The sequence below is a fragment of the Plectropomus leopardus genome, chromosome 4, assembly GCF_026936395.1.
Source record: "Plectropomus leopardus strain MGB_pleo_1.0 chromosome 4, ASM2693639v1, whole genome shotgun sequence".
NCBI lineage: Eukaryota > Metazoa > Chordata > Actinopteri > Perciformes > Serranidae > Plectropomus > Plectropomus leopardus.
The window spans coordinates 18506780-18530332 of record NC_142179.1 but is presented as its reverse complement, the minus strand read 5'-3'; the positions used below and the strand labels follow the sequence as shown (position 1 = coordinate 18530332).

Below are 23553 nucleotides of genomic sequence, written 5' to 3'. Positions count from 1 at the left end.
ATATGGGTATGTTAAGGTGCAGGATGCATGGAAGCAACAAGCAGAGCACTTAGCAGTTCTATATTTGAACTTGATCTTGTTGTTCACATGTGGCCGCTTAACGTGTAATAAAAGCAGCATATTCAGAAACGTACAAAGGAAAACAGCACAACTCATATCCAATCATTTTACATAATAGTTTGTTGAGGGTTATTGTCATATCTTTACATATAAAACAAGATACCATCAGCCATGTAGAAAATCCACTCCACTGTTTCCACAGTTAAACTCTTGACCTCCTTGTTTATGTATGACCATGTGTTACCAATGCACAGCGTCCCTCAGCACTATGACCGGCCTGTTAAGAATCTGCTTCCCAAACTAGTCATGTAAAAGTTAATGATGCATACAGTTAACTCCTTTCCATATATGAACTCAGTCTGAACTTGATACTTTGCTTGCTGGAATCTATTTTCTGACCAGCTAATATGAGATTTGTAAATACATAATTAACCGCACAGTGACTCTGCGTTAAATGGAATTAAATTGTGTTTCAGAATAGCCTGAAATGGAAATGAATCATGGAAATGAATCTCAAATTGAATCAGCTAAGATTGAATGCACAACCTCTAGCCATGTTTCCACCACAGTGGTTTTTCTAATGTTCAGTGATGAACTAATATCCTTACCTTAGCCTTTACACCACCTGAAACCAGGACCTTTGATTTCACTGTGGTTACTGCTATGCTGGCGCTTACGGTGTGGGGAAGCTTTTGCTTTGAGGCAGTATAACTTATATACCTCTTTCAGACCAGTGACCAGGGTCAAAGCAGACCTGAGTGACTTGTGTTCAACTCTTTTTTAGTCAGTTTAAACCAAGCCAGCCAACATGGGTAAATCCCTGATCATGACAATTCAGATACAACCTGCGTCACAATTCAGGAACAATGCGCATCAGTTACCTCACTTGCTGGAAATGGATGGGTGGTATACGTGGCATATTCAGAACTAGTGTTGTACTTGAATTCCTCATTGTGCTGTATACTAGTATATCACCATAATGAACACAGTTAACTTGTTAAGCCTGTATTGTGATTGCTTCAGGTTGTAGTGCTCTTTCAATGCCTTTAATTTGTGACCTTTTTTCTGTGTATGGTGAGTAGGTTGTGGTACTGTTCACATTTGAAATGGTACCAGCACTAGTACTTGGGATTGGGTGCCATTACCCTACACTACCTTTTCTTTACTTTTCTCTGTAATAACAAGCTGCAGGGATGATGTAATGCAGTTATGCTCTTCTGCTCTTTTCTAATAACACATAATGCTAATCTCTGTCTCTGTCTGTCTGTCTTTCTGATTATGTCTGTGTCTGTATTAAGTGTGTCTATTCCTCTAACAGTGACACTAGGTTACAACTTAAATGATAAAGAAAACAAACCAGACACTGTAATTATTGAGGCAGATTGGCACGACAGCTCTAGTATTGGCTTTCCAGCTCCACTGAGCTTCTTTGCTGGCCTCAGGGCTCTGTGGTTAGCATTTAGGCTTCAAGGCACTCTGCAGCTCTTCGTCTCTTGTCTAAACCCAATGTTATCACTCAGATGCACTCTCAGGTACTGACATTTGGCACTATTTGATATAGATTGAATTGGTACTCAGTTGCACCAACATAACTTGCTCAGTACCCTTAAAACTACAGAGTCCAGTACCCAACCCTAACGGTGAATGCCTCTCTCATTCAGCACTTAAACTACACTGATTCTGAGCTTCTCAGTTAAATGACACATTATTTCTTCTTTACCACGGGTGATACCATGTGCTATACCTTGAAGTCTTGCCCAGATCTCCATGTTGTTTAAATCTGTCACTGAAAAGATTCCTGCTACCATCGGCTCATTAGTTTACAGGTTTCAGAGCCCTGTGACAACTACGTCACAACTGTATACCCTCATTTGCAACCTACCTTAGTACTTTGATGGACTTTCTTTTTCTTAAAAATTTCATGATTTTTTTGGTTTCTCCAAAATAATTGAGTTAAACTTTTTTTTGCCACCAAAATATAATCTTTTGATCTGTCAAGGTCCAAAAGGAAATCACAGAAAGCATCAGGTGCAGAACAGCCCTGCATGAGCTGGAATTCATTGTCTGTCTGAGGAGCATGAAAACATGGAGCCACGGGGCTTCAACTCTTATTTTTAAAGGATGGTACCCCCCCACTCATGACACCACTTTGCTGCCCCAAGTGCTTAGGGAAGATAAAAAGGGAAATATATTTCAGAATAGAAGTCAAGATATCTCTTCAAGGTGGAAAGACTTTACCGGCAGAAGTTACTCATTATTCCCCTTGCTCCTTTAAAAACATGTTGTAGTCTCACTGCCGGCTACCATTTCAGCTTGTGAAGTGTCTCACAGCTTTGAACTGTATACCCGTGCCTTCGAGTTTTACCATTGTTTGAGCGCTCAACCAGCATCAATGGGTTGCATCTGGGCCACAAATGGTTAGCGATCAGCCACCAGTCACCAAACCAACGACACAACAGAGCACTCCTATGGCATGCATATTTACCCGCACCAACATGAGTCTATTTATTTCTCTGGGGCAGCCCATGTATTGGAGACTTTGTTTAATCTAAATATGTGAGTGAACTACTGGGACACTTCCACTTGCTGGACACATTCCCCCGCTGTTGAGCAGAGAACTACATGTTTATTCTCACGAGTACTGTTTATAGCTCCGAGAACATGGAGAGGGCATGTTGAGGTTAATGTTTATACCATCTTAGACTTAACTATGTGTTAGAAATGCATTTTTAATGTTCATGCAAGTGCTTGCTATGAATAGCAAATATACAGTCAACACAGCCCATGTGTTGAATCATGTATGAAGTATCAGTGTGTACAGTACCAGTATGTAACCCCCTGGTTACATAGGCTACCCCTGGCATAATGTTTTTTCAATGTTTTTCAGGCCAAGCAACCCCTTACTTCACAGTGAGACGAAGATGGGACCCCCTACTGCATATGTTGTACAAAAATAAGTTGCACTTGAGATAATTTTCAGATCTTCTCTCATCAGCAGCAGTTGTAGCATGGCTAGGTGGTTTCTGAGGTGAACGGTATGTCAGAGTCACTTGCTCGAAATATTATAAAATGATCACTTGTGGGCTCACAAGAATATCTGCACACTCCGAATAACACAACTAATTGGTCAGTATTTCAATAGTTGGTAAATGTTAGCTAATGAGTTAACTTTGGTGTTATGGATAACATCAATCTAGCGATTTTGCTAGCTAACATGATTGCACAAAGATTCAATGATCGTTAATGTTGTGGACTGTAAATGAATAAGTTCTGGGTAAAAAATCGATTCATCAGTGCATTGCAATATGTTTTTTGCCAATTCAATATCGATTGATAAAATCCTGAACTTGATTATTTCCGTTGTAATGACGCTCCGCTCCCCTGGGGGCAGTGTGAGTGCAGCCGGAGTGTGATTGACGTTGTTCAGAGGCCCCGCTTGACCCCCAAACAATGTCTGTTGTTTATTCATTAAAGTGGTGACAGTGGTGCGAGGCTCATTTAAGCCAATATATTCTGGCTCTAGTTTGGGTAACAAAATGTTTTTGGGCAAAAACTAAAACAGTTGTGTTTACTTCAACACTTTGTAGTAGTTTTGTGTCTTTACTTACTTAAGTTCTTCAAATCTTCATCACTCTGCCAAACCATCAAATGTGGGTTGCCCCAACAAACCCTCTACATTCTCTGTGATGAACCATCCAGAACACATTCAAAGGCAGGTCGTAACCTGCTGGCTTCTTCTTCTGCACAGATCTGTATTTGTGTAAGATGAAATGAGGCAAGGAGAATTCCAGTGTAATCAGTGTAAATCAATGTGTAATTGCACGATTTAATAACTGAAAATCATACTTAATGGTGACATTTAATGTGTCACAGTAATATTTATGCTTTAGCTCTGAACTCAACCTAATTATGTCAATTATGTCCATACCTTCAGGTCACTTTGAGCTCAGGCTGAGACATCCTCTCTGAAACCCCGATGACAGGTTTCATTTAGACCCACTTTGATTTTTTTGTCACTTGAATTTATCAGTGATTCAGTCTCTTATGGGCTGCGAATGTTTTCGCCCCAGAGGCAGATGAAACCCATTCAAAGCCCATTGTGTAATTTATAAAGGCTTCGGATTTGACCAAAATAAGTCTGAAAATAAAATAGAACCATTTCTCTCCTGTTGTCTCTCGCCCTCTCTTTCTTCCTCTCTCTCCTTTCATACACACAGCCTCACTCTTGAGATTGTTGCGCCCCTGCTCAGTAACCACTGCTCTAGTTCCCACACGCTCGGGCACGGCTCATTTTAGAGAGGAGTTCTTTCGCGAGTAGCAGACCCAAGATAAAAGTTAATTAGGACTCTGGCAGCGGAGGATCAGGCAGAAAGAGGGCCAAAACAACAGAGATGGTGTCAAAGGAGTAACTTGACATTTTGGACTTCAGTATTTTCCTCCTCATCTGGCTCACACCACAGAAGACCAAAATTCCCCAAGTTGGCACTCGAGATTCCAAAATGGCAAGCTGAAGCTGCTGGCATTTATCATTAAACCCAATAGGTAACTCTAGCTGGGAGCTAGCTCATTAGCTTGCAACCAAAGCCAGTGGTTTCAAGGAAGAATGCAACACTAATGATGTGTTTTTATGTTAGCGCAAGAACAAATTATTTTTTTTTTTCTCTTTTTTGGTCATGATGCAAAACAAAAATCCCTTGAGAAGACAAATAATACAACAACATATCCCAAATGTTGTTAAATCTTGTTAAGATTAGGAGAAAATTAATTGCGACAAAATAATAGATCCACAGAACAAAAAAATTGTGGAAATAAATGGCAAAGGGAGAAGATGTGCTGAAGAATAGAACAAATACAAAAACACAGAATGGGGGCATTATGAAAAGATAGATTTACCATCCTGTGCCATCATTTGAGTAAAGAGGGCACACACATTATTGAGATAAAGGAGAGAGCGGAGTATCAATTGTGTACTGTATGTGAGTATGCATGAGGGAGAGAAGGCAAGAGGGAGAAGTATGGTCAGTAATGTGTCTGTAATAAGGTCAGAGGCAGAAGTCCATTATGAAACCCCCTTGAGGCTCTATTTATAGTGGCCTAAGGAGGGAGGGAAGGATGAAGAGAGCAAGTGAGATGGTGAAAAAAAGAGAAGAGTTTGAGATGAAGAGGTAAAGAAGGGAGGAGAGAGGAAGGAGGTTGGAGGAAGGGGGAGTAGCGAGTGAAAAGATGCCAGAGAGCAAAGCAGGCAGGCAAAGTGTTGCAGAAGGAGTGAAGATGGGAAGGCAAGAAATGGGGATAGAAGATGAGAGTGGGAAGTGTGGAAAGGTGCCAGAGAGTGAGAGAAAGGGGGGACGGATGCAGGGAGAGGACTGAGAAAGAGGAGAGGAAGATGGCAGGGGAGAAGTAGAGTTTGGCGAGGGGAGGAAAAGAAACAGAGTCGTGCGGTCGGAAAGCGTGAGGGTGTTAAGGAGAAACGGTAGAGAGGAGGGATAAGAAGGCGAGAGAGAGAGAGAGTGAGCCTCCAGATGGAGAGAGGCATGAGCAGTGAAATGTCTGATCCAATTTTATCTTCAGCTCTGAATAAAATAGCCAAAATATGGGAAAATCTTCAAATTAAATAAGCCTGTAAGCTGTTCTTTATCATTTGAGCTGAGGCCATCTTTATTATTTCTTATTGTGTGTGTGTGTGTGTGTGTGTGTGTGTGTGTGTGTGTGCGTGCGTGCGTGTGCGTGTGTGTGTGTGTGTGTGTGTGTGTGTGTGCGCGCGTGTGCGTGCCTGTGTGTGTGTGTGTGTGTGTGTGTGTGTGTGTGCGTGTGTGTGTGTGTGTGTGTGTGTGTGTTGGAACAATTTTTCCTCACCAAATAGATAATCTAATAAACTGGGCTCAGCAAAGCATTTAATTCCCTTTGGAAGGAAACAGGAGGAGCAATAGGAAGCAACAAGGATGAGAAGATAGGTGATAGGAAAGAAAAGAAGGAAACATGGAAAGAACAGAAGAAAAAAATAAGAGCCATGAAGAAGAGGAGACCTAGTCTTGCACATGAGTGGTTTGGTGTGTAGGGGTCAATATGAAATGTGCCCCTGGGGAAGTGACCGAAGAGAGTAGGATGGCTGAATCTATGTCATTCCTCCGAAGCAAAAGAAGAGTGAAAATAGGCAGCAAAGAACAGAAAAGAAGAGGAGAAAGGTATGCAGAAAAACGTGAATATTTACAGGTTTTCTAAAGGAATCAGAAAAGACACCATAAACCAAGATGAAAGGAAGCATGGAGACATTTTTGGTCAGATACAGGTAAAAAAAGTAATCATAAAGAAAAGATAGACCTGCAGAGAGATAGTGACAGGTGGAAAATACGCAGACACACACGGTGAACACAGAGAGAGCCAGGTGGATAGTGAGATGTGGATCACAGAGCACAGACGTACGCACAACCAGCCAGCCATAGTATCAGTTGTCAGCCACCCAGAAAAACATTATCCTATCTCACTGAAAATAGAAGTCCTTCCCAGTCCAATGTTTTGATATTCTAATGCACTGCCCTGCGCTGACTGCTTGTATTAATAGCGATGCTGAGCTGTGATAGTAGAACATGAATGAAAGCGAAGCCGTGCTTTTCCCTCAGGCCTGGGGTAGGGGAGACAAAATCCATCTGGAAGATAACATTACACAGCAACTCGCACAAGTTTGTACCCCCACAAGCTTACATAAGACTATGCATATGAATGAGATATTCCATCTGCATGTGGATATGTGGGGTATGCATACGTTTATGCTTGTAATACAAAGGGAGACTGTTGCATTACAGAGCTGATAACAGGTCTTCATGATTGTGAAATGACTACAGTAATTTTTCTCCAAATGTCCATGTGGTTTTCTCCTCCCTTTCTTATCTGTTTTCCTCGTGCCTCAATGCGTTGCTTTCTTATTATGGTTTTACTGCAATATTACTGCATTATTCAGTTTCAGACAGACTCTGTGATCAAACAGTTTGGGGAATTACAGTTGTGATGATTTGTAAACTGCAATCCTTTATGTTTGCCAAAAGAAACGCATAATGTTGTGAATTTGTTTGGGATAGTTGTAGAAATGTTTAATATGACAAATTTCTTCAGTTGAGCTCTGTATTTTCTGCCTTGCGTGACTGAATGGAGGTCAAGTGAAAAGACTTGCCCTAAAAGGCCTGCCATTACTGGTTCTCACACCAGTGACCTAGTTCAGAAGGAAGAGGTGGAATTAAAACCTGCAGCAAAGCAGAGTACTGAAACAGATTGGTTCTCATCTGGCCTCACTGTGATCGCAGTGGCTGATAGTGTGACATTTAAGGTTCCCCCCTTGTACTAAGTCATATGTAAGACACACACCAAAAACTGTAACCAAAGCCTCATCGCTTGGTGCTCAACCTTGAAAGAGAGGAATCTGATATTAACTCCTGCTTGGGACCATCCTATGCTGTCCAGCGAGGTGTATCAGTACACCTAAGCTAACTCGTGCCACAGAAACCAGAGATAAGCGCTGGCTTAAGAGCCATTTCAGGATAAACGAGGTGTACCTGCTTCCCAGTTCTTCATATAGAGTAGTACACTGTATACCTGTCTCTCTTGCCATTTTGTCTGGAGTTTCCCTTTTACACGTGTAGCACTTAACAGGAGATAGTCTTTGTCTCGATAGAGCCTGCTGGAGACAGGACATGATGCGGATTACACTGTGGTGAGGTATCCAATTCCTTAATTTGGTCATAAACAGCCAAGTCTCTTGCTCTTTCTTCAACTTGTCTGACAATTTCTGCTCTGGCACGAAGTCGATGACAGCCATCGGTCAATGTTGGGCCATCAGTGGGTGTCGCTCTAATCGCTGCAGTGTGCCCCACACCTTTGGCCCTTGTCTGCCCTTTTTTTCCACTTATTCATCATGTTGAATCGGCATTGGAGATGGTGGAGCCCATCGCTGAATAAAATCAGTCTGTATGGCAGTTCAGCTCACAACAAACTTTGTATACGGGGTAGGATTGCTTTTCTTGAGCTATTGAGCTCTTTAGTTGAAAGAGCTCCTTGGCTCCTGATGGTTTGTGCTGTTGCTCACTGGTGCACGGTAAATACGGTTTGTTCTTTTATCATTGTATTGTGTTGTTAATGTGCTAACTGGCAAAACAGCGTCAAGACGGTCATCTGATTTTCCTTTTTGAATGTTAAACACAGTTTACTGCCGTCTGCTGGCATGGTGAGTTATTTCCTCTGATTTCCTCTGATGTAGGCGTAGAACGTACTTGCTGGTTGGCCCATCGGTTTTAGTTTTTGTGCAGTATTCATGTGCAACTTTCTGACTGACAAACAGGTGACATTAGGTGACACATTAGTCAGCATGCTGCTAATTCATTGTTGTCAGTTTGGTGTGTCTGGTCCTTGACAAACAGAAGTCACTGAATCTTGTCCTTTTTCCAGTTGAACATTTCTGTTGCCATCTTTGCGTAAATGACCCTTCTTCTTTAAAACGTCATCAACATGCCTAGTCGCTTGCTGTGAATTCTTAACAATTACCGGTTCTATTCATACATGGGCTCATTCAGGCATTGCACAGACTTTGTACAAGGGAGCTGGAATTTTAATGTCTGGTTCAGCTGATGCAGACATTTACGTTCTCACAACACTGCTCTCTCTGGGACTCTGGGATATGTCTAGATAATTTCAGGTTTGCAATGCATGTGTTAAAGTGTTAAAGAGGCTTCTGTCTCTCTCTGCATTTGAAAATAAGCTGATAAATAGCCTAAAAGATCACATGCAGCAGATGCTTGAAGCAAGGTAACATGCTTAAGGGGAGAGAAAGTAAGACAAAGAGAAAAGAGAGAGCGGAAGAGGAAAGACTGATAGAGGAAGAGAGTGAATCTGTACAACAATGCAAGATCTAACAATAGATGCAGCAGTCGTCACTCAGGACAGCCATAGATACACAGATAGTCCTGGGAAGTGTGTGTATGTGACGTTTGGCAGAGACAGCCATGAAAAATAACAACTGAGTGCTTTCACACTGCCTACCTGCAAACACCCACTCATCAGCTGCTCCTGTGCTGTGCATGTCCTTAAAATGTGACTGTGCCCAATTGCATATATGTGTGTCCAACTGTGAATGTGCTGGTTTCAGTCTGACTCTGAGGAGAGCAGTGTCTGAGAGACTGTTTACGCCTTCATCAAGTGCAGAAAAGAAATGGCATCTTTTTGGTTTCTTCTTGATATATCTTTTTAGTCACTCACCTCTTTTATTTTTACTAGCTCTTGTTTCATCTGGAGCTTTGTGACCTCACAATACAAAGAGATTCAAATCTTTCAAATTAGCAAAACCAGCTTTTAAGCAAAACCTCCTCTGTTTGTTTTTAGCTTATTGGAGAGTTGCAGAAACTGCTAACCTTAGTGATGTTTTTGTGTGTCTGAAATTTCCAGCAAAAAATTATAAAGCTTAATTTGAGTTTGTAGCAAAGGCTGCTGAAAAAAGTTGTTTAGGAAAAGTCAGGGGATCATCAAAGTCAGAGGGCTTCATCCCCTGGGGACCATAAATGTCTGCAAAGATTTCATGGTAATCCATCCAGTAAAGTTGTTGAAATATTTCAGCCTGGACCAAAGTGGCGGGCTGACCGATTGACTGTCCAGCCCTAGTCCCATGCTGCTAGCTCACATGAAAACCAAAGTAAAACGTGCTAGAAGTTAGGCTCTTAGATGTTTCAAATTGAAGCATGGTATTAGACCAGCGTTTAAACCATAAAATGGACTTGTACTGATTTAAAGAGGCAATTGGAACAGTAACTCCTCATGTATATACACATGCATGCAGGCACATGTGCAAACACACACATGAATACACAAGTGGTAATTGATCAGAGATTGTACCTATTGACTGAAGCTATTATAGATTCATACTGACCTCTCTATAGCCTCCAGAAGGCTGCATTAGAGCATTAAACACTGTTAATTCACACATGTTCAGATGTTTGAAACACATTTTGTATTCATCTTTGGAGGCAATAAGATGCACACCACATATTTGCATAAATGCACATACAAATGCATAATCGTATACCATTGCATGGACTTACTGTACAGTGTTTCTGTTTAAAAATGCATGCACATTGACAGCCCTCCTTCCACACACAACACACACTAATTCGCACTTTGGCACTGACCTGATAACTGGAGGCAATGCAGCTTACAGAATTTTAATTTGGGAATTAATAAAATATGCATGTCATAGACACCACCTCTCTCTCTCTCTCTCTCTCTCTCTCTCTCTCTCTCTCTCTCTCTCTCTCTCTCTCTCTCTCTCTCTCTCTCTCTGTTTGTGTGTGCATGTGTGCGTGTGTGAATGTGTACATGTATCTAGAAGGGTTTTGTATTCATTTACTGTAAGCGGCTGGAGTGGAATGTGTGTGTGGCTGTAATGTAATTATTCCGACTCTGAATGAATTGGGCCTTACAGCAAAATGTCACAATGTCAGTGTCTGAATATGTTTTGACAAGCAGCAATGCATCTACCACATGCAAAATCAAGAATATGAACAAGTTATTCACAGCATTATGTATTGGTTTATGCACTATTGAGAGAAAGGGAATCAAATAAAAATCTGACTTCAGGACTTAAGGAAGGAGTACAATACATTACTCTTTCACAAATGTGTTAAGTTCCCACCTCTTGCTCTTTCTTTTTCTGGATTTATTTATTTATTTTTTTACCATTTTCCTTATTCCTTATATGTAAGCCTTACACTCACCAAGGTGTCAGTTCTATGAGGAATTCTTCATACTGCGTTGACTTGATTACAGTATATGGTGTTAGTCTTGACCACTAGGCCACCATGATGCTCCAGATTTCTTCTTTTCTCATTCTACAAATAGTGCCTCTTTTTGCTTCTTTCTTAACTGAGGCCAGCTGTGGCCTGACTGAGTCACCCCTCGGCAGGCGGGGTCATAAATCTAGTTCCCGGCTTTAGCCAGGGCCTTACATGTCACACACAATGAAAGTCTGAGGACGCCAACCAGCTGTCACAGTCTGCTCCCACATTGAGATACTCTAGCTTTAAAATGCGCTCTGCTATTAGGAATCGTATAGCCCTGAAAGCCTGCTGGATGTATAATTGGCTATGACAAGGAGTGTGCTGTGCATGCTATATTATCTCTTCCCAGGGTTATTTCTGTCATCATGGACAGCCACCCAGTCTTTGAGGAACTCCTCTCCCATGTAACACAGAAGTTTTTTTTTTCTTTTTTTGGATTCAATTTAAAAACCCAACAAATCTACAGTCAAATATTAGCAACAGTGTAATATAATGCACTTAAAAACAACATCACCACAAATTTAAGTCCAAAGTTTTCCTTAGAGTTGAATGAATGCCTCCCAACAAGTATGGGCTGTAATAATGTTAAATTATTTAATAAAACTATGATTTAGTGTGGGACTATCTTTTTTAGTGTATACTTTTGTTTTTCTGGAGTTAATACTGGAATATATGTTAATTCAGTGATCCCTTTGGACAAAGTTAATGGAGTGATTAAGTTCGCTCAATTTGCATGTCTACTCGTGTCTTGAATAATGTGGCTTTTATCAAAGTGCCGATTGAGGATAAGAGCCTGATTAAGTTTCCAATGGAGGCAGACGATGTGTGGTCGCAGGGTGTCTTGTTTCAAAAGGGATATGATACTCCAGTCGTGGTGTATAATTCCCTGTCATGCTATGTCAAGTAGTTCATCTGACTTAACCCACCCTTGATGTCTTCTTTAAAAACAGATTTGACTCTGAGAAATGCACTCTCCCCCACACACCTGCATACTGGCAGGGTATACTTTATCTTGTCCTTTGTCAACCAGCATAACTTTGCTTCTACTTGCTTCATCACCCTGATCTGAACCACTCATCATCTGAAAACACTTCGGATAAGGCAGAGAGAAAAAACACTAAGTAATGAAGGAAAGAAAAAAAGAAGGGAGGGTGAAAAGTACTTAATTACAAGAACTAAAGGAAAAATATTGTGATATTATTTTAAAGCCAAATTACCCAACCCTATTATGAACTGATTAGATTTTGAAGGTCATGGTTACTGTGACCTTACGTCCCTTTCATTCTCCTGAATGTAATATCTTAAGATGACCTTGAGGGAGTTTCCTCAAATTTGGCACAAACGTCCACTAGGAGTCAAAAATGAACTGATCAGAATCTGGTGTTCAAAGGTCACAAAAAAAAAAACATGCCTTTGGCTCAAGAATTCAAAAATCCATACACTCATTATGACAAACTTTAAACAAGAGCCTAATAGGAAGGTCAAAGGTCAACTGTGACATCATTATGTTCTGCAATAACGCTTTTTTTTCAACCATTATTCAACATTATAACTCAGGAACAGCAGGGTAGACATATGGTCAGATACTGAATTGATGAGTGTAAATCATCCATGTTTTTTTTGACAGACAGATGTAAACTTAAGTGCAACTTGGTGGTACAGAGTCATACAAGGGTGTGGCAGAAATACTAGTTTTTTTCTGCTTGGTGATGTAAACAGTCCTTGATTTGCTTGATGTAACAGACTGTGAAATAAAGTTGTTCCACTGAGTGATTTGATTTTGTGCCCTCAAAAAAGAAAAAAAAACCAAAATCCTCAAGTAAAACAGGCTTTCAAAACTACAATGGTGCACTGCTGAAAGAATTACCAATAAAGGCCTGGAAAAAAACTTATTCAGATAGATTGAAAAGGCTCATCTCAATAACTGTTCTTTTCAACAAAGACATTCCTCAAGGTACAGTTTCACAGTTACTGCCTACAATCATAATCTAAATGCTTTTATAAATAGAGTTGGTCTAACTCACAGGTATATCTTGAGGCAAAACTGGGTAAGCAAAACCTTACCCACATGTAAAGCTATTGTTTCAGAGCATGAATAATTGAATAGTAGAAGACTAAACACTTGAGCACTGAATCCCCAATGGAGTTGTTTTAAAAAAAAGAATTTTAAAATCCATTTGTTATTATCTTAAAGCAATGATATCAGCAAGGGCTGGAGAGGAAGCGAGAGAGCGAGAAGTATTCCTTGAGTTTTGTGGGTGAATAGTTGATCAAATTATTCCATTTCTTTCACTGTGTGTGTGATGTGCTTGTATGTATGTTGCATGTTTGTGTGTCATGCTAAAGTGCATGCTTTGATGAAGACATGCTCTTGTGGGTTTGCCTGCATGGGTGCGTTTGCATATTTTCTCTGTGCCTGCTTATTTGTGTGTATGTGTATCCCTGTGTGAGTGTCTGTGTGTGTTTGGGAAATGGGCAGCATCATATATCTAATTCCAGAGCAATGATACACTAGCTCCCTGCTGTCCCATCATCCCTCACTCACTCTCTTTTTCCACCTCTCCCTTAGTGGCATTAAACTCCATACACCTTTTCAAGGTTCTAATAGGTCTATTCAGTAAATGTGTTTATAATAACGAGTAAATGTGTGTGTGTTTGGGGGATATCTGTGGGCAGACAGTCTGTGGGCAGGGACTCTGGGTAATACGAGTGCCAAGAATGGGTATTTGTATTTTGTGTGTTCATGAAACAAAGTGTGTGTTTGTGAGATGGAAAAGAGAGACTCTGAGAAGAAAGATAGCAAGAAAAGGGGAAATATGTGGGTTTTTTTTCTTTTTGTTCTCATGCACACAATATGTTTTTCACTTTTATGTTTGTGTGTGTGTGTATTATTTTTATGCATCTATATGTGTGACTTGTGTCTTTTGGCAGCACAAGTGTCTGAGATAGATAGGGATCACTCCAGCTTTGTTATGTGTGTGTGTGTGTGTGTGTGTGTGTGTGTGTGTGTCTGTGTTGATAGAGGTTGCGGGAGAGGATTATGGGTGAAGGGGCACTTGTTTTAAAAGTGCTTGTCTATTTACGGTGTGTGTGTGTGTGTGTGTGTATGAGTGAGTGAGTGCCAGTTTCTCTGTTTGCGTATATGTTTTCACAGCTGCTGCTGATTCTAACCAGCTGATAAGAGGTTAAGAAGTATGATCTCATGATTTCCACGGCTACTGCACTGATACCCATCGTAGACCACTTACCAAGAACACAAATCCCAAACACACACACACTCTCACAGACATATGAAACCACACTCTCACCCATGAGGCATTTTGACCCTATATGGCTGCATTTGGCTTGCTTTAGGACACAAATACGGTTGCATACCTCTAAATTTCTCAGGCTCAGAGTCTTGAAAATTGTTGTTGTCCCAAAAGATGTTACAGTGTTAAAGATCAGCTTTGTTATTAAAGATCCAGTGTGTAGGGTTTAGGGGCATCTTTTGGCAGAAATGTGATATAATATTTATAACTTTATTCTCATTGGTTTATAATCACTTGAAAGAATGAACCGTTTATGTGTTCAAATGGAACAGATCCACAGAGTAGGCCATGTCGTTCTAGAGTAGCACTGAATGGAAAAATCAAACACTGGTCCTAGTTAGGGCCATCCCATTTTTACAGCAGCCACCATAGTTCCTCTACACGCTTGGCACATGGGAGGACTTTCATTTCTGCAGCCTCAACACTAGATGCCACTAAATCAGCAGAAAAACATATGCAATGCGATTTTTGACAATTGGACCCAGACCACATTTGGAGGTGTTTCACAGCCCGGACAATGTGGATGCTCAAATTGGATTTTAAAGTATCGTTTGCATCACCAAAGACATCAAATCCAGTGTGTCGTAAGCATATGACAGTGTTAACCAATCTCATTTGTTTCTGAGTTTGTCTGATGCAACTGTGGAGTTGTACACCTCAACTCAATATAGTCATTTTTTCGAGGGTGAAATGATGGGCCGCTGTTGTTGAAAACTGTGTCATCAGCATAGCTACATAGTTGCTGACATAGTGTTGTCAGAAATATTGATTTATCAACACACATAAATTCTGAATGTCCGTCATGGTATTGTATTAAAGCTGTAAATACAGGTACATGACAATACTATACTGATGTTTAAGTCCTTATCACCTGTGCAGATAGAGATCGGTGATGTTTGGACATGCAAATCCAATCTGATCACATCCAGGGCAGTGATCAAAACTGTGAAGGAAGTGTGTCTGAAAGAGCTGACTTGAGAAACAAATTTGATTTGCCTGCAGACTGAACGTTGCCAAGGTAGTACTGAAAACACACAAACCAGACAACACTTCAGAGACCCCACCGGTATCACTATTAGGAGTCGAAACGAAAACACTGAAATTGTCACAAATCTTAGTAGAGACATTCTGGCAACAGTAACATGTTTCTACAATCCATAACCACACCGACGCCTATGAGTGGCCTCCTCCGTCCACTGATGTTAATGATGGAATCCAATTTCATTATATTCTTCCACCCTCACTCTACCTCTCTCCCCCTCTCCCTCTGTCATTTATCAATCAATCTCTCTATCCATATGATAGATTAGCTCACACTGACAGTGACACTTGAACATGATTGGCCATTTCTGATGACATCATTCTTAGCAGATTTACGGACATTTATTGGTTGCGTTTGTAGTTCGTACTGAAGTGGGCAGGCCTACAGGCTTGAGCGAGGGAATAAATATGTTTTTTTTGCCCCTGGTGCATATTTACTACATGGTGTAAATCGAGCCTGGACATTGTTCTGCTACAGCCATCCATTACTGATGACAGCATTCAGGCAAGACGTTTATGAGGTGGGCTGTTAGGATCAGTAATTCACTCTGTCAGAAGATCAGAGGAGAGCAGTGGGGCTAAAAAGAGAAAAGCAAGAGGAAGGGAAAAGGTTTCAGAAGAAGGATGAAGGAGAAAACAAGTGGGGAAAGAGACAGAGAGGCGAGGATAGAGCCAAGGAGGAAGAAAAGAGTTGCCATTTCTGAGACAAAGCTTTTTTTCATGGGGAAAATTATTTCACTTCATCTCTCCCCTTTCCTCCACCCCACCCACCCTTTTCTCTGGCTATCATGTTTCTTGTGCCAATCAATATTTTATAGCTGTCGCTTCAGAGCAATGAACCCCTTTCCACCCCTTCCCCAGCTTTCTGAATGACAGATGAGGGTGAGAATGGGTGTTGGGGGCAAAGTGAAGAGAGAGAAGGGATGGTGGGAGGGTGTAAAGCAAAGTGGTGGAGAAATGTGGAGTAACAAGAAATGGCAACAGAGAAAGAGGATGGCAGTGCAGCGAGTGAGGCAGAGACTGACGGAGAAATGGGTGAATGTGACACTGGATAAATAACCAAGAGTGGGAGAAAATTTCCCACAGATAATGAAATTATGCTGTGAAAATGTCTACCAATTTTCATACTCTCAGAGAACCAATTACAGAACTAAGAGAGAAAATGTCAGCTTCGTGACATCAAAGTGAGGACGCTGCCTACTCATTTTTCCCCTATTTGTGTCTTGTTGTTTTACCTAAGCTGCTTTTAGCTCGTAGCCCACAGCACTCTGCTATTCTCCAAGATAAGGACTACACACACAGCGAGGGTAGAGGAATGTGTGCGTATGTGTGTTTGCGTGCATGCAGCTATGTGTTGTTTTTTTGTACACTGTGTGTTTGTTTTTGCAGTTTGAGTGTTTATGTGTGACTGTAGCCATGACACATTAGGGATGAAAAACCTTGAAGCTGTGTCAAAAATGTTCTGATTGTTAAGATTTTCCCATGAGTCACAGCTTTCCAGGTGAGGCAATCACTAACAGAAGCACATACACGGAGAGACAGAGAAAGGTCTAGAGGGTCTTAATAAAACTGCATGATGATAGAGTGGAGGGAAATTACAAGTTAGAAGAAAATGCGCATCTGTGCGTTTGTGCGTGTGTGTGTGTGTGTGTGTGTGTGTGTGTGTGTGTGTGTGTGTGTGTGTGTGTGTGTGTGTGTGAGTGAATTGTTAATACAGTGCATGTGCATTGTGTTTGTATGCATGTGTGTTTAACTGAGGGAAAAATAGAACAGGCTCTTCCTGTCCCTCCCACCTGCTCTTGTAATCCTCTGTGTTTTGGCGACCTCGGCAACCTGGTGACAAAATATTCTTGGTGTCCCCTTGAATGAGGCCATGGGTGGGCGTCAGATTTGGACAGACTGAAAGGACAGCGGAGGAGAGAGAGCAGGATGGAGGAGGAGGCGACCTGAAGTTTGTGGTGCCCTTAGGGTTGGTTGAATGATCGCTCTGTCTGTTTCAGACTTCTTTCCTTAGTTAACTTTTAAAGTTACAGTATGTAATTTTTATGTAAATAACTGTGAATATTTGCTAAAACTGTAACTATATTGTGAAAAACATACTTAAGACAGATAATCTGTAGAAAAAAATCATGTCCCTCCTCCTTTTCCGACTGCTTCTCATAGCATTTGCAAGAATCAACTTCACTCTTAGCTTCAGTCAAACTAGGCAGCAATGTTCGAATGTGAATCAAGATTCTGTTACTGCATTGTCTATTTACTGCCTCAAAAGTTTTAAGAAACATTGTTTAGTGTTGTTGAGCTGCAAAATTTAAATTTTTGACATTGCCACTATGTTGCATACAGTCGACCAAATTACCAAGAAGTAGGCAATGCTGTAACATAATCTTGAATTGCAGTAATTAGTGGTCCACTCCTAAAATAAAATTAAAAAAAAAACATATCTGTGTCATGTTCAACTTTCACCCCTAAATTAGCACTTTTAATAAATAGCAACCCATCCTGGCAGTGCTGATCTTTAAGGGAACAGAGAGCCGAAGGGTTCAAAATTGAGGAAGCTATTAGCTTATTAGCTCAGTTGCACTGTCAACTGTTATTTAACCCTCCTCTGCTAAAATATGAACTCCTTCACTAAAAAGGAATGGTTTTCTGGGAATCATGAGGCAAGAGTAGATGCTACAAATTCTTTTTAGTCAACTGTTTTAGCATTAGTGACTCAGCAAGCCTTGATTGTCCTTACAAGGTATTGTTGAGGTTTGGGATGTGTGTGTGTGTGTGTGTGTGTGTGTGTGTGTGTGTGTGTGTGTGTGTGTGTGTGTGTGTGTGTGTGTGTGTATGTGTGTTGGCTTCTGTGTGACCTGCAGGTACCCATATCACCCTTTTCTGTGTAGGTTTGCACAGAGTTTATCTTTGCAGCAGCAAAAATCGGAATCTAGTTTTTTTTTTTGTTTTTTGTTTTTAATAAATGACTCTGATAGCCTGAAGGTTTCCACAAATGGACACAACAATCAGGTGCTGTTTAAATTAGCATTTTATGGCTCAGTGAAAGAAAATTGTACTCTGTTCAGGTCACCAGCTTAAGACACGGCAATTATTAGCGATCAGATGAGGACGACATTGTCTTGTACACACTCAGTTCAGGGGACAATGCTGTTCACTGGTGTGAATCACAGAACAATAATGAACGATTTGAAAGAATGCTGCATTTCCTTCCTGAACTTCTGTCCTTCAGATGTGTTGTAATTGAGCTGGACTTGTGAAAATACTGATAATCAGTGAATGTCATAAATGTAACCTTCCTCTTGTCCTCCTCCCACAGTGAGAGATGATGATGATTTCCTGAGTCTGAGCGAACTCCCGGAAACCTTCCCCTCCGACCCTCCAGAGCCCTTACCTCACTTCCTGTTTGAACCCGAGGAAGGCTACATTGTCAAGAATAAACCTGTCAATCTGTACTGCAAAGCAACGCCTGCCACGCAGATTTACTTCAAGTGCAACAGCGAGTGGGTCCATCAGAAAGACCACACTGTGGAGGAAAGAGTGGACGAAAACTCAGGTGAGTGAAGTCTGACACATGCACAGTCATGTACATCCAAATATGTATACAGATCTATACAGAGAGAGCAATAAAGCAATAGAGAGAGGACGGATCAGAAAAGACATTAAATGGAAACTGCCATGCAGAACACATTCAGTACAGAGACTGTTATTTTCTCTTTTTCTTTTAATAGGGAACATTTTGACTTAAAAGACACAAAAAAGTGTGTGACATATTGCAAGTCCTTGTGTGGGGACAAGTTGCAAGGTTTTTTTTAATATATCTAAAACTAAAATTACATTACAAGAAAATGTGACCCAAATCCAAATTTTTTGGTCTCATGTGACATAAAATCTCTTTTTTTTCCAGAGATTTGCGTAGACAAAAATCTCATTTTCTCCTATTAGATCTGTGTAACTTTCATTTGTGGTCAAAAATCAGGTACGTAGCTGATCACTTGCCATGCAAGCGTTGTGAGAACGATCATATTGGAACTCATATATGTTTTTTTTCCCCAAACATCTATGATTTTTCCATATCATACTTATCTGTGCAGACACAAATTACTCACCATACATGTCTGAGCAGTCCTTTGAAACTACAGGAGGCTGCCATAACTATACTGCTGCTGCTGTAGGCTGCCCGTCACCATCCAATAGAGCCCATCTGCCAGCTGCTTTCTGATGGGCACAGCTTGCCTACATGTTTTGACAGTGGACACAGATAGAAGATTGTAGCCCTGGACATGCTTAAGTTATGGAAGAAGCGTTCGTGAAACCCTCCACATTGCAGCCCCACCGCTTGTGACTCCTTACTGTTCACAAGCACATCTCTCTCCAATAATAGCAATAGCTGCTAATAGAGCTTGACAATTGCATGACAGCACAGTATCCCGTAAAAACAAAAAGCTATTGCTTTAAAGGGCTGTTTCTCTGAAAACACACTACACAGTCTCCCAAACAGGAGCACATTGCTAATCATTATGTAGAATGACGTCATTGCATCTTCTTACTATAGCAGTCATTCTATAGATAAAGCTTTCATAGCGTTGTCATTCTTTTTTTTCCCCAGATGCCAGTTTTACAAATGCAACCTTTTTTTGTTGTTATATTCATGATGTTATCGGCTGCATGTGAGGCTTTTCATGTCAGATATGGGTTACTTCAAATATGAATGTGAACAGTCCAGGCAAAAAGATCAGATCTGGGGAAATGATCAGAACTGAGCAATAATCCCTGTAATATGAATGTAGTCCAAGGTGCACAAGCATACACTAAAATCTAGTCCTTTTATTTTCTTTTTATTTATAAGTTGACCTCTTAGCCTGAGTATTTTTTATGTATCTGACAATGATGAGATTTCGCTCTGTGTGATATAAAATTGTCACACATCCAGAAAATGTGGCCAACATTTTTCCCAGGTTGCCTCACTGGTGCACCGTGAGCAAACAGGTTAAACCTATTATTCAGATGTTTAGTTATTTGTGCTGAAAGCTGGGTCGCATGTCAGACGTGTGTACACAGCTGCCCCACCACCAGTGCTGTACTGTGATGTTCACAGGACAGTTTAATAGGATCCACAGTGATGTACTGGACTGCAGCCAAAGTTCCACGCTTGTCACTTGACAGCACATGGTATTATTCTGCTGGCTAGGTAATGATGAATCATGCTGTTGCTTTGGCAGGGCGACAAAGACGTACACAACCTAGTTTCTTAGACTTAAGGTTGACATGAGCTGAGCTTATGGGTCTCCACCTGCTTGTTAATGAGCCTGAGTCCCCAGAGCGGGTGATTAAACACAGGCTGAAAACAGTTTGAAAACTCCTGATATATTGTGCCTCCTGAATGAAATACACAGTGGGGTCAACGGAAGCACAAATCAGCCTGGTGGTGGTTGAATCGCTGTGTGTTTTTTATGTCTTGAAGCAGGTGAGCAAAATACATAGTACATATTTTATGCGCTCACTCTTTGATATTTGTCAGTGTGTATATTGCACTGCAGTTGTGAGGAAGCACAACTTTTGATTCTGTCTCAACCCAAGTTGACACATCGACTTGCCCACCAAAGATTTCCCCTTGTATTACAAAGCAGACCCTGGAGCCAAACATTGTGCTGTGTGTATATGCGTAGGTGTGTGTGTTCTTTGGTGTCCTGGTTGCTGAGTGGGTCTGCTACAGTGCTAAACCCAAGACAGAGACAGAAGCAAACTGAGCAGTGCAGTTTGATGTTCCCTCTGAATCAGCTGTCACACATGAATAGACAAGGAAGAGGAGAATAAATGCAACAAAACTTGCAAGAAGTAAACATGAGAGAGTTGAAACAACAGGTACAGATATAGAAATGATGATAGATGCACACTGTGGCAAGAAATGGAATAATGCTATTGTCTCTTTTGGAGGGAGGGTTTCATATCAGAGTGTAGCATACCCAAACAGCAACCTCTGGGGTAGGAAAACAAAGCCAATGTGAAAGTGCTAAAAACTGCAGTTCTTCTAATGGCCACTCGAGGCTGGCTCTGCTTTTGGTCTGTATACTTATTTCAATATTAACGACAACTGTACAGGTGGTGAATTTTTATATAACTCACTCATTTTTTTAGGCTTAAAGTTATGCATATTTGAGAGTATGGCCACTTAATTGACAGACTGACTGCAAACCGTCATTACAATCTGTGAGTCTTATCCACCCATTGCGCCACCAGAGCTCCACCCTCTCGTTCAAACATGGTCACTTCCAAAAACGTTCCCATCCCAACTCATCAAATACCGACACTTTGTCAGTAGATCCTTGCGTATAAATATGAAACATCTGGTTTGGACGTTTCAGGGAAGTGTGTCAGTTCGGGCTTGTTATATGTGTTTCTTTTCAAAATACACTTCTGTTTTTCCAGGAAATGTACAGTTTCTGTTTGTCACGTGTGTACTGTCTTTTTCAAAATACACTACATCATTAAAGCACCTTATATTGCCATAGGTTTTGGCAAATTAAAGCACATGATTAGTTTTAGAAATAAACATCATGGTTAGGCTTAACATTGACACTGGAAGAGCAGCAGGCTACTGGGTGAAAGTTTGTTGGACCCAAACACCACCTCTCTGCCCTGTAAGGACTTTGCTCTTTATTATTATGGTAATTATGGTATTACAAACTGCCACCATCTGGTATGTATCATACCAAGAAATGAGCCTAATTGCATCGTCAGCGTTTACTGACCATGGGCAGAATTTAAAGAGTTAGTTTTTAACCCACTTTCTTTAAAACTGATGCACCCGGTGCTTATCATGCCACCAAAAAAAGGGTCTCTTTGCATTGATGTCTGAAGCCAACATCACAGACAAAGCAGTGATTTTCTAGAACCAGCTGGCTTTTTTTTTTTTTCAAATTCCAAAATTGCAACAGCCAAAATGCTGAACTCAAGGCTGGCTATGTCCATTATTTCTTATAGTCTATGAGTGTACCGCACTTCTAACCCTTGTTCATTGTCTTCTACCCTGTATAAACTGTTTCTTTTAACGATGTTCCTTCTCAACAGTTGTATTCCTTTTTAATCTCTTTCTCTGCGTTCTCCCAGTCCTACAACTTTCTTAATATTTAATCATCGCTCTTCCTTGTTTGTTTTTTTCTTTAGCACTTTTCATTTTTCTTCTCCTGTGTCTCTCTCTCAAGTCATTTTAAATTTTTTTTCTTTTTTTTTGTCTTCTGACTCATCTCCTATCCTTGTTCTTTATCTCCTAAAAAATGTATGTGCCCTAAGGGGGTTTTGCATTTTAGACAGACTTACAGACCAAAAAATAAAAATTACTGTTTGTACTTTCAGAGACAAATGACCTAGAAGACACACAAACACCTGCACATCGGCCCTGCATTGTTGACACTAGCATTGACTACACGAAAGTGGGAAAGATGAAATGAACACTTTCACACCCTTTAGGGGTTTCCATCAGTAAAATGTAAGCGATGACATATCTTAAACAAGCATCTGTAGTCTTTCTCCCATCTCTTAATGTTTATTAGTGACATAACATGCAGCTGCAAGCCATTTATTAGTCTCCCATCAGCTGTTCATTTGCTCGCCGTTGGATTCCAGACGGCGTGTTATTGAGAGGGAATTCTGTTCAATTAACAACCCATGGATTTAGCTTCTCATATTGTATGATGGACACCATAAGGTCTTTGAGGCATCAGCGTCACGCAGTCAGAACATCTGTGTATTTAGCACACAGAGTCCAGTTTTTCTCTTGACATAAATTTAAATGGATGTCTTGCAACCACATTAACCAAGGATATCACATTTTTTGCAAAACTTAAATTTTATTGTTTAATTTAAGAGATTTTTAAGTGTCCCTGTGTGTCTAAATAACCCTTAGGCCAGGCTAAAACACAGATTTGGTTTTAAATTTTGTAACTGCTGTAGATATGCTTAAATGCATGCATAATTAATATTTCACAAAGCCATCATGTCACTTTAATAAAAAATTGATTGGCTTCATGCCTCTTTGTGCTGCTCCAGGACACTTAATCTCTTTAGCGCACCATAATCCATATGGATAGGCCTATACATATAGAAATAATAATATATATATATATAATAATATAATAAATTGATAAACTGGGGATGTTATGTAATATCAAGAGCTGCTGAGGTTTAGGGATGTCTGGAACTGGAGCATTTTCTAGGTAAATTGCTCTTTGCATTTTTAATACCTGAATGCATTTTTTTTATTTTTTTTTAAATTTAGTTTTTAATGTATAAAGTTTGCCACAACTGTACTGTTTTGTTTATTTTGCATT

General features: G+C 40.5%; 1 protein-coding gene across 4 annotated transcripts in view; it reads left to right on the top strand.

Moving 5' to 3' along the window:
• Positions 1 to 23553, top strand: part of unc5ca (unc-5 netrin receptor Ca) — a 469386-nt gene that overhangs the window by 304752 nt on the left and 141081 nt on the right. For all 4 annotated transcript variants that reach the window (XM_088076697.1, XM_088076696.1, XM_042487541.2 and 1 more), the window contains one exon: positions 18543 to 18779. In XM_088076697.1, coding sequence (XP_087932823.1) covers positions 18543 to 18779 — 237 coding nt within the window. The remainder of the gene's footprint in view (positions 1 to 18542; positions 18780 to 23553) is intronic.